The 12,707-nt window shown below is 42.3% G+C and overlaps 1 protein-coding gene across 2 annotated transcripts in view; it reads right to left on the bottom strand.

Annotated features, from left to right (window-relative positions):
* Positions 1-11,825, bottom strand: part of UVRAG (UV radiation resistance associated) — a 324,277-nt gene extending 312,452 nt beyond the window's left edge. For both annotated transcript variants that reach the window (XM_052652384.1, XM_052652385.1), the window contains exon 1: positions 11,552-11,825. In XM_052652384.1, coding sequence (XP_052508344.1) covers positions 11,552-11,668 — 117 coding nt within the window. In that variant the 5' untranslated portion in view covers positions 11,669-11,825. The remainder of the gene's footprint in view (positions 1-11,551) is intronic.
* Positions 11,826-12,707: the final 882 nt, after the last annotated feature.

The following is a 12,707-nucleotide window of genomic DNA, read 5'->3' as shown; positions in this document are numbered from 1 at the left end:
TCTACTGATGAAAATACACATATTATCAAAAATATAATTTGGAAACTATGAAAACCTAATTTTTTTCTTAATTTTATTACTCATCAGGCCCAGCTTACTAGTTTCAATTCTGCTCTTGCTCTATTTCCAGTCAGTTTCACTTCTGAATTTTCTGCCACAAAGCTAAGAATTGTGACCCAGTAGATAAATTTTAAAGTTAACAGTGAATAAGAACACAGCTTTTCCTTTCAAAGGAAAATTAAACATTTTTTACAAAAAAAAAAAAAATTTAAACCTTAAAATTCTAATGGCTTTTATTTCCAGAATTCTGGGGGGTGGATCATAGAGGATCCTGCTGTGATTTATGTCTGAGAGTGTTTTGCCTATGTTCTCCTCTAGGAGTTTTATAGTTTCTGGTCTTACATTTAGATCTTTAATCCATTTTGAGTTTATTTTTGTGTGTGGTGTTAGAAAGTGATCTAGTTTCATTCTTTTACAAGTGGTTGACCAGTTTTCCCAGCACCACTTGTTAAAGAGATTGTCTTTACTCCATTGTATATTCTTGCCTCCTTTGTCAAAGATAAGGTGTCCATATGTGTGTGGATTTATCTCTGGGCTTTCTATTTTGTTCCATTGATCTATATGTCTGTCTTTGTGCCAGTACCATACTGTTTTGATGACTGTGGCTTTGTAGTAGAGCCTGAAGTCAGGCAAGTTGATTCCTCCAGTTCCATTCTTCTTTCTCAAGATTGCTTTGGCAATTCGAGGTTTTTTGTATTTCCATACAAATCTTGAAATTATTTGTTCTAGTTCTGTGAAAAATATGGCTGGTAGCTTGATAGGGATTGCATTGAATTTGTAAATTGCTTTGGGTAGTATACTCATTTTCACTATATTGATTCTTCCGATCCATGAACATGGTATATTTCTCCATCTATTAGTGTCCTCTTTGATTTCTTTCATCAGTGTTTTATAGTTTTCTGTATATAGGTCTTTAGTTTCTTTGGGTAGATATATTCCTAAGTATTTTATTCTTTTCGTTGCAATGGTGAATGGAATTGTTTCCTTAATTGCTTTTTCTACTTTCTCATTATTGGTGTATAGGAATGCAAGGGATTTCTGTGTGTTGATTTTATATCCTGCAACTTTACTATATTCATTGATGAGCTCTAGTAATTTTCTGGTGGAGTCTTTAGGGTTTTCTATGTAGAGGATCATGTCATCTGCAAACAGTGAGAGTTTTACTTCTTCTTTTCCAATTTGGATTCCTTTTATTTCTTTTTCTGCTCTGATTGCTGTGGCCAAAACTTCCAGAACTATGTTGAATAGTAGCGGTGAAAGTGGACACCCTTGTCTTGTTCCTGACTTTAGGGGAAATGCTTTCAATTTTTCACCATTGAGGATAATGTTTGCTGTGGGTTTGTCATATATAGCTTTTATTATGTTGAGGTATGTTCCTTCTATTCCTGCTTTCTGGAGAGTTTTAATCATAAATGGATGTTGAATTTTGTCAAAGGCCTTCTCTGCATCTATTGAGATAATCATATGGTTTTTATTTTTCAGTTTGTTAATGTGGTGAATTACATTGATTGATTTGCGGATATTGAAGAATCCTTGCATCCCTGGGATAAAGCCCACTTGGTCATGGTGTATGATCTTTTTAATGTGTTGTTAAAATTAAAAGCTTCTGCACAACAAAGGAAAATATCAGCAAGGTGAAAAGACAGCCTTCTGAATGGGAGAAAATAATAGCAAATGAAGCAACTGACAAACAACTAATCTCAAAAATATACAAGCAACTTATGCAGCTCAATTCCAGAAAAATAAATGACCCAATCAAAAAAATGGGCCAAAGAACTAAATAGACACATCTCCAAAGAAGACATACGGATGGCTAACAAACACATGAAAAGATGCTCAACATCACTCATTATCAGAGAAATGCAAATCAAAACCACAATGAGGTACCACTTCACACCAGTCAGAATGGCTGCGATCCAAAAATCTGCAAGCAATAAATGCTGGAGAGGGTGTGGAGAAAAGGGAACCCTCCTACACTGTTGGTGGGAATGCAAACTAGTACAGCCACTATGGAGAACAGTGTGGAGATTCCTTAAAAAATTGCAAATAGAACTCCCTTATGACCCAGCAATCCCACTGCTGGGCATACACACCGAGGAAACCAGAATTGAAAGAGACACATGTACCCCAATGTTCATCGCAGCACTGTTTATAATAGCCAGGACATGGAAACAACCTAGATGTCCATCAGCAGAGGAATGGATAAGAAAGCTGTGGTACATATACACAATGGAGTATTACTCAGCCGTTAAAAAGAATTCATTTGAATCAGTTCTGATGAGATGGACGAAACTGGAGCCGATTATACAGAGTGAAGTAAGCCAGAAAGAAAAACACCAATACAGTATACTAACACATATATACGGAATTTAGAAAGATGGCAATGACGACCCTGGATGCAAGACAGGAAAAAGACGCAGCTGTCTATAACGGACTTTTGGACTCAGAGGGAGAGGGAGAGGGTGGGATGATATGGGAGAATGGCATTCTATCATGTATACTATCATGTAAGAATTGAATCGCTAGTCTATGTCTGACGCAGGATACAGCATGCTTGGGGCTGGTGCATGGGGATGACCCACAGAGATGTTATGGGGAGGGAGGTGGGAGGGGGGTTCATGTTTGGGAACACATGTAAGAATTAAAGATTTTAAAATTAAAAAAAAATAATAATAATAATAATAATAATAAAATAAATAAATAAAATAAAAAAATAAAAATAAGTGAAACAAAACAGGAAAAAAAAAAAAAATTCTAATGGCATTTTATCACATAAAAATAATGATTTGGGGATGCTGGTATTTTGTTTCTGAAGCTTCCTCACAGTTTTGTTTACAAGAAGCAAAGCAGCTCAAAAATTGCCATTATTTTCTTGTACAGCTATATAACACAACTATATATTTGTTTCTGAGTCACAAGGAAGGAGCTCAACAAATATTTGTGGAAGGAATAAAAATACATAACATTGCACAGGGCATATGTTCCCAGTAAGATACAGCTTTCTCTCTGCCTTCAGTGGCCTTGTCAAGGAAAAAGATCTTTTGAACACATAATAAAAAAAATGATTAAATCAGACAGACAAAAGATAGCTAACAAACAGAAACATCAAGGGAAAATAAATATATCACATACAGCTAAATTAAACTTCTAGCATTTTTGCTTTTAGCAAAATTTTGTGCTCCTAGCATTTTTTCTTGTATGTGTTTCAATCCCATTTCCTTCCTTTCTTTAATTCTTCAAAGGAATGATTCATATACAAATAAAATTTTAAAATAAAAAGTATACTGAGCACCTATTATGTTATCAGCACAGTGCTGTGTACAGATGCTGTGGGAAGTAAAATAAAAAGCATGATTATCTCAAACCTTGAGATAACTTCAAGCTTCTGTTTTTAACCAGAACCCTGCAAAGAATAGGTATCTATGGTAAGTGGGAACAAAGACCTAACCTGAAGTCCCTGTGGTGACTCTGAGAAAGCTACCCAGACTTTAGTTTCCTCATCTGTAAAAGAAAGTGGTTACTGGTAGGACTCTCCCATGCAGAAGAATTCCAAATAATTTATGTAGATACTCTGCCCTCAAGGAGGGGGAGCATCAATTCCCACTCCTAAAGTGTGGACTGGATATAGCGACTTCCTCCCAAGGAGGACAGCATGGAGGAACGAGTGGAAAAAAGTAATCTTACAGCGGAGAAACCGACAAAAAACAGCCTCAATGGTGATGACAAAGGTTAACATCAGTAGGGATAAGTCATGTTAATAATATGTACATTTGATACAGAAAGATGAAAATGGCACTTTACCTATCCAGGCTTTCTCCCCAAAACCCATAATCCCAATCTAATCATGGGGTGGGGGGGGGGGGGGGGACCACCAAATTCCCATAGAAAGGCATCCTACAAAATACCTCAGAAGTACTCAAAACTATCAAGGTCATCAAAAAGAAGTCTGAGGATCTGTTACAGCCAAGGGGAGACTAAATACAATGTGGTGTGCACGATGAGATCTTGAAAAGTGTATTAGGTAAACACTAAAGATCCATCAACAGACGAATGGGTAAACAAAATGTAGTATTTAAACACAATGGAACACTAGTCAGCCCTAAAGGAAATGAAATTCTGATACATGCTACAACATGTATGATGTTGAAAACATTATGCTGAATGAAATAAAAAAGCAAATATTGTATAATTCCCTTATATGAAGAACGTAGAGTAAGCAAATTCATACAGACAGAAAGTGGAACAGAACTTACCAGGAGCTGGGGGAAGGAAGAATGGGACATTGTTCAAAGAGTACAGTTTCTGTCTGAGATGATGAAAAATTCCAGAAATGGATAGCAGTGATGTTTGCACAACATTGAGGATGTACTTAATGCCATTGGATTACACTTAAAAATGATTACAACAGAAAATTTTATATTATGTATATCTTACAACAATTTCCTTTGGGGATCTTTTTTATGTGGACCACTTTCTTATTATAAATTTTATTTATTTTTAATTGGAGGATAATTGCTTTACAATATTGAGTGGGTTTCTGCCATATACCTACATGAATCAGTCATAGGTATACATGTGTCCCCTCCCTCTCGTGACTCCCTCCCACCTTCCCCGTATCTTACCCCTCTAGGTTGCCGTCACAGGGCACAGGGTTTGAGCTCCCTGTGTCATACAGCAAGTTTCCACTGGCTATCTAGTTTTGCATATGGTAATGCCTATGGTTCAATGCTACTGTCTCATTTCGTCCCATCCTCTCCTTCCCGCACTATGTCCTGATGTGGACCATTTGTAAAGGCTTTTATTGAATTTGTTACAACACTGCTTTGTTATATATTTTGGTTTCTTGGTCTCGAGTCACGTTGGATCTTAGCTCCGCAACCAGGAATGGAACCCTGCTTTGGAAGGCGAAGTCGTAACCAACGGACTGCCAGAGAAGTACATTCAGCCAGGGAAATCCCAACACAATGTTTTAAATAACAGAAATTTGATAAAATAAAGGCCTTAGTTAATAATAACATATCAATACTGGTTCTTCAATTCTAACAAATGTACCATATTAATGAAAGATGCTAAGAATAGAGGAAAATGGGTATACGGTATGAAACCTTCTGTACTATCCTCAATTTGTCCATAAATCTAAAATTGTTCTAAAAAATAGAATCTATTTTTAAAAATTCAAGGAAGCACTGATATATAAAAGCACTAATAATAATACATAACAGCACTAACATACCCACTTCCTTCCAAAAAATGACAAGAAAAATGCTCTTTAAATGAATGAAAAAGTAAGTCATCAGAAAAATTAATGCCAGGGACATAAACGAGCAAGTCACAAAAGAAAATGCTACACAGATCTATGCAAAAATATTGAAACTCAGACTCCCCTGGTTGACTAGTGGTTAAGAATCCCCCTGCCAATGCAGGAGACACAGACTGGCTACCTGGTCCAGGACGGTTTCACATGCCTCAGAGCAACTAAGCCCGTGCACCACTACTGAGCCCATGTGCCGCAACGACCGAAGCCTGTGAACCCTAGAGCCCAAATGCTCCACAAAAGAGAAGCCACCGCAATGAGAAGTCTGTGCACCACAACTAGAGAATAGCCCACACTTGCTGCAACTAGAGAAGGCCTGTGTGCAGCAATGAAGACTCAGCACAGCCAAAAATAAATAAATAAAAATGAAAAAAAATATATTGAAACTCACAGGGTTGTGTAAGGATAAAGGAGTTCGTTGTCCCCTTCTCTTCCTGCCCTCAATCGTTTTTGAGGGCAGGAGGAGAAGGGGGGCAACAGAGGATGAGATGGTTGGATGGCATCACTGACTCAACAGACAGGAGTTTGAGCAAACTCCAGGAGAAAGTGAAGAACAGGGAAGCCTTGCATGCTGCAGTCCACGGGGTCACAAAGAACTGGACATGACTCAGCAAGTGAACAACAACAAAACTTTGCACAGCGTTTGCATACAATAAATGAAGCTACTAAAACATTAATAATTAAAGAAACGCAAATCTAAATAACAAAAACGTGTATATGTATATATGGGTGGTATATATGTGCATATTTATATGTGTAAGTGTGTGTATACATATTCAATTGAATGATTTCAAAGATACTTGTATATGGATATTCACTGCAACAATGTAACAGAATAACTGGAAACAGACCAAAAATCTATTAATGGGGGTTAGTTATGAGCAACCTAGATAGTATATTCAAAAGCAGAGACATTACTTTGCCGACTAAGGTCCGTCTAGTCGAGGCTATGGTTTTTCCAGTAATCATGTATGGATGTGAGAGTTGGACTGTGAAGAAGGCTGAGTGCCGAAGAATTGATGCTTTTGAAATGTGGTATTGGAGAAGACTCTTGAGAGTCCCTTGGACTGCAAGGAGATCCAACCAGTCCATTCTGAAGGAGATCAACCCTGGGATTTCTTTGGAAGGAATGATGCTAAAGCTGAGACTCCAGTACTTTGGCCACCTCATGCGAAGAGTTGACTCATTGAGAAAGACTCTGATGCTGGGAGGGATTGGGGGCAGGAGAAGAATGGGACGACAGAGGATGAGATGGCTGGATGGCATCACAGACTCGATGGATGCAAGTCTGAGTGAACTCAGGGAGTTGGTGATGGACAGGGAGGCCTGGCGTGCTGCGATTCATGGGGTCGCAAAGAGTCGGACACGACTGAGCGACTGAACTGAACTGAACTGAAACAAACATCATCAGTCACTTAGTAGCTCAGTCAACTAACTCTTTGAGATCCCAAGGACTATAATCCACCAGGCTCCTCTGTCCATAGGATTCTCCAGGCAAGAATACTGGAGTGAGTTGCCATTTCCTTCTCCAGGGGATCTTCCTGACCCAGGGATCGAAACCTCATCTCTTGCATTATAAGGCTGATTCTCTACCACTGAGCCACCTGGGAAGCCCCTAAAGAAACATAACTAAACATTATTATACAAAAATGTGGTAGATGTAGGTATACTGACTACGACAACTGTCTATGAAAAGTAATAATGAATTGTGAAGTTATTTTAATGGAAGGGATTAAACTAGGTTAGCACTATGCTGCTGCTGCTAAATTGCTTTAGTCGTGTCCGACTCTGTGTGACCCCATAGACGGCAGCCCACCAGGCTTCCCGTCCCTGGGATTCTCCAGGCAAGAACACTGGAGCGGGTTGCCATTTCCTTCTCCAATGCATGAAAGTGAAAAGTGAAAGTGAAGTCGCTCAGTCGTGTCCGACTCTCGCAACCCCATGGACTGCAGCCTACCAGGCTCCTCCGTCCATGGGATTTTCCAGGCAAAGGTACTGGAGTCGGTGCCACTGACTATACCTATATGCAAAATGTTCACTATGTACGTGTATGTGCTTGGTCGCTCAGTTGTGTCCAACTCTTTGTGACCCCATGGACTGAAGCCCACCAGGCTCCTCTGTCCATGGGATTCGGATTCTCCAGGCAAGAATACTGGCATGGGCTGCCATGACCTCCTCCAGGGGATCGTCCCAAGCCAGGGATTGAACCCAGGTCGTCTGCATCTCAAGCGGATTCTTTAACATCTGAGCCACCAGGGAAGCCCTGAACAGTCACTGAAGAGCCTCCCCAGCTCTAAGTATCTGAGGAATGTAGTTAGGTTATACCCAAAGGAGGAAGCCTTCGGGGAGGAAAGAAACTGCTCTCAAACTTTTAAGGACATAATAAATACCTCTATCACAAAACACCAATTTTTATTTCAAAATGCCTAAACCTAAGGTGTGAAGGAAGTTATTCTTCAGATGAGCTTATATTCACTAATTACAAACCTCAACCAAAAATTAAAAAGAAAAAAACAAATCTTCAAAATGCATGACTAGTTCATCCTTAAATTACAGGTAAAGTAAGATCATAAAGAAGCAAAAGAAAAATTAAGTAGCAGTCCCATCTGACACAGTTAAGTAGCTATTATGCACTGCAGTTAGTACTCATACACATAAAGGTTCAGGATTTATGCAGAGTTAACTAGATTTTCTTTTTTTTTAAAGAAAAGTAGATTAAAATAAAAACTATTAGTTAGGTCTTATAGTTTTGTGGGCTTTCTTTGAGCCAAAACAAAACAAATCTTTTTCTGGAGGCAGACTGGGGGTAGGGGGAGTACAACACTTTGGGAACTAATATACAGTAACTAATATTTTAAACAATACAGCCACTAGAATCAATGGTACTTAAGGAAGACTGAGAGGAGATAAATCAGTAAGTAATAGAAGGGATACACTCTCAGTTCAGTTCAGTTGCTCAGTTGTGTCCGATTCTTTGTGAACCCACGGACTGCAGCACGCCAGGCCTCCCTGTCCATCACCAACTCGTGGAGTTTACTCAAACTCCTGACCATTGATTGAATCGGTGATGCCATCCAATCATCTCATCCTCTGTTGTCCCCTTCTCCTCCTGCCTTCAATCATTCCCAGCACCAGGGATCACATGCACTATACAGTCCATGGAATTCTCTAGGCCAGAATGCTGGAGTGGGTAAGCCTTTCCCTTCTCCAGGGGATCTTCCCACCCCAGGGATCAAACCCAGGTCTCCCGCATTGCAGGCGGATTCTTTACCAGCTGAGCCACAAGGGAAGCCCAGGATACTCTCTATCCTAAAACAAAAATACATCCTAGAACTGTAGTTTCCAACCAGGAGTAATTTTGCTCCCTATGAGACATTTGACAACATCTAAAGACAATTTGTGATTGTCAGGCCTGAGATGGTCCTGCTGGTGTATTGCGGGTAGAGGCCATGGAAGTGACGAAATACTTCATAGACCCACCAACCAACACAAATGTCAACAGTATTGAGGTTGAAAAACTCTGCCTTAGAAATAGGCTGGGGGTAGTGGGGAGAAACCACTGAATGTGTGCTTGGAAATAATCGATTTTATCGTGAAAATCTTAAATCAACAGGATCTTTTTTATGTTTAAAAATACTGACATCAAATAGCACGTAATCTATTAAAATGACCCAATTTTCAAAGTGTTATTTAAAAGAAAGTTAACTGGATTTCCAATTTATCTAAAGTTTCGAAATTCTGCAAAAGCCATAGGCAAAAAAGACAATACTACTAAAAAATGTTTTTACATATACACACATTCTCTGACTCTCACAAACAATATTGAGCAAAAGAATAATACCTTTTTGTGTGATTCCATTTATATACAGTTTCAAGAACAGGCAAAAAGTTTTCTCTTATACACCAGAACAGTAGTTCCTTTGGCGAGAAAGGCAGACATGGGAGAGGATGTGAGGGGGACTTCTGGGATGGTAATAATTTTGTATTTCTTAATCTGGGTACCACTTACATAACTTTGTTTTGTGACAATTCATCAAGCTGTGTAGTAATAACTGGTACACTTGACTGTATACCGTAACACTTTAACAAAAATGTTTACTTTTTTAAAATGTTATATATTTATATCCTAAAATCTTGAGCATTTTGACCCAGAAAGCAAAATTAATGTCAAGAGCAAAAGTAAAAGTGCTTTTGCTGTATAGGCTGCCTTCCAAGAATTCAAGAAGGATGACACCCCAGAAAGCTGTAAATACCATCCTCAGTGATCATACAGCATTCAGCCGTACACTTAAGCCACTATATATCCCTTGGCACAAACCCTAAAACTGGACAAATGCTTACAAATGCAGTTGGATTTATTCCATGGACAGTTTGTTTGGATTATTTCCCCCAACGTTAAACTGGGAACTGTTATCAGAGAACAGGCTCTATGAAACAAATGATGCTTTCTCTTTCCAAATCCCACAGTTTCCCAAAGCTCTCCCAAACTAAACCTCTCTTGGCTCCTCCTTCAGGAATTCTGCGCCCATCACTGCCTCTCCCACTATCCACTCTCACAATCCACCAACACACACACACACAGACACACACGAAAATTCACATTAATGCTCATTCCAGAGGCTAGTCTCCCTCTCCCCCAGAAACCTTGTAAATACAATCCAAACTTCACTATCCTCATATTCATATTCTCCACACACTTCTTTCCCAACAGCACCACAAAACCAGGGCCCATGCTTTCCCAGTATCTTAAATCCTCTCTCCCACCGCACTAAAAGCCCTTGCTTCTGCAAACAACTCAGCTCCACGGCCACCGCTGTAGCTCAGATCTCCACCTTTCTTGCCCTTTAGCAGCCTCCACATCCCCACACTTTCCTGTATTCAAATCCAGCCCATCTCCCGTCCACCCTCTGCCCCCAACCTCTGTTCTCTACTGTCTGACTCTTTCCTAAGACAGGGATGGGAAGTTGGTGGAAGGGTGTGGAGGAAAGTACTCTGTCCCACGTGAAAACAGTGGAGAAAAGATTGCTCAAGTCTGCAGCACAACAACCACGTGCAGGGACTACAGTCAGAGGCTGGATTCTGAAACCCAGCCTCACCAATTACTAACTGCAAGGCTTTGGCCAGGCGATTTTACATATTTAAGTCTCTGTCTCCAGAATTACAAAATGGAGCTAATAAAAAATAGCCACCTCCCAGAGTTGGGAGATTGAATCAACTCCCAGCCAGCTGAGCACTTGGCACAAACCCAACACGGTAGACTCTCAACAACTGGCTGTTTTTCTTAGGTCCTCTTTGTGGATGGGGGAAAATGAAAAGTACTTTCGTTCAGTCTCTTAAATGCAAAACTTCCTGCAAAGTCTCTTCCTGGGGGATAGCAAGAAGGCAGGGGAAAGACGTACTCTACAGATAAGTCTGTGATACAAAGAGTTTTGTCAGGTGCCCAAACTCGGTGTTCTCTCTCTATTATCTGCTTACAGTGTGGATCCAAGTTGGATCCAAGAAGCTCTGCACGCCTTGGTAAAGGATGGGGAAGACGTGAATATGTACTGTACGTTAAATGTTCTTTCTTCCACACTCTTTTGAAGGAATGTAGCAGCAGCTTTCAAATTACTAAAGTGCCTTCTTTGGGGGGTCGAAGAATAGGAAGGAAACCCGAAATCCCAAAGGATATTTCTTGAGATGTTTATAGGAGTACATCATAATAAGGAGAGATTAAAAGTAAATGCGGGAAACCTCATTTCTCCCGCAGCAGAGAGCACCAATCGGTTTGTCAGCAAGTGATTGAGTTAAAAATGAAAAAGCGCTTTCCCCATCTCTCCTGGGATACCAGGGCTTCCCCGGGTCCCTTCCCAAGAGGGATAAAGCGGAGGGTCTGCGCCAGGGAATCCCCAGCTCCCTACGGGGGGAGAGGCGGGGCTCGGGGAGTCCCTTCCCGTCTCTTCCCAACCCATCTCCTGTAACGGGATGTCTCCTGGGACTCGAAGATCCCCCAGAGATTCGGCCATCCCTGGATCCCTCCCCTCCCAAGACCTCCGGACAGCCGTCCTCAGTCCTCGGAGTTCTCCCCGGCCAATTCTCCCGGTCTCCCGGCTGGCACTGGGTCAGCCTGCGGCCCACGGAGATCCCTCATGGGCCTCCTCCCGGCCCCTACAGAGCGCCGCGAGCCCGCGGGGTTACCTGCTGAGACGGCAGCTCCACATGCAGGGCCCGCGCGGCAGAACCTGGAGGCAGCGCGGCGGCCGGGCCCGTGGGCGGCGGGGGGAGTGGGCCCCCGACCGACGCTGAAGCGTTCATCTTGACCCAGGGGCCGCCAAGCGGCGGGACCGACGCTCCTCCGGCATCCGCCACAACCGCCGAGTCACGACCCGCCGAGACCCTGCAGCCCAGAAACCGACCAACCTAGAGGCAGGACAGTTCTACCCCACCTCCAGCCGCCACCGCTGGCTAAGGAAGAGCCATATTACCGCAGTGCAACCCCCACCACCCGCTGAGACCTGGCTTGCCCATTGGTTCAGCTTCCATGGGGGCGGGACCAAACGACAAAAAGAGGACGCGCTATTGGGCAGAAGATTTGTCCGTCGCCAGCAGAAATAGACAGGGGGCGGAGGGACCCGGGGATGGCCTAAATTGCGTCTGTCAAACCGGGGTGAAACCTAGGGCGTTGCTTCTTTTTTCCCCAGTCTAATTGGCTCTTTCACTACCATAGGGCGGGGTCTCCTAGAGGACCCGCAAGGACCATTGCTCGAGTTCGCCGTCAGTTGTCAGTAAAGGAAAAGAGGGGCGGAGTCCGTCTAGGTAGACCGGCGCCTGGACTCCAGTGTCACGTGCAGGAGGCAGGAGAGTCACCTGATTAGTGAGAGTTTTGGGAGCCACTTCCGCCCTAACCTAGTTGCCATGGTAACCGGCCTCCCTAGGAGGGCGGGGCCCCATTTGGCGCCAGCTGGGGCGCGATGATCTGTCCGTCTGTAGTTGAACATTCCCTGGACAGTCTTTTCCTAGGGGCTTCCGCCAACGTGTGAGTATTGAAAAGGAATACTTTATGGTTCGGGAGAAAGCCACCACGCAGGATGCCCTGAGACAAGAAACTTGTCGGGCAATGCCGCCAGCTCCACCCACGACCAATTCCAACCCATAAGTCCCCGCCCCTCCGCATACTCCACTAACTGGTAGGATGAGGCAGGCACTCAGGATGCTGTTTCACTTCTGTGAGTGGGTTGTTTATGCTTTCCCTGGAAGGCCTTTGCTATGTACTTTGCTCCTCCTGACTAATGCTTATTTAGCCATCAAATTTCATCTTGTGTTGGGATCCCAAAAGGCTTCTCAGACTCACTCT

The sequence above is a fragment of the Budorcas taxicolor genome, chromosome 15 (genome assembly GCF_023091745.1).
Source record: "Budorcas taxicolor isolate Tak-1 chromosome 15, Takin1.1, whole genome shotgun sequence".
NCBI classification, from domain to species: domain Eukaryota; kingdom Metazoa; phylum Chordata; class Mammalia; order Artiodactyla; family Bovidae; genus Budorcas; species Budorcas taxicolor.
This window is presented reverse-complemented; position numbering and strand designations above follow the sequence as displayed.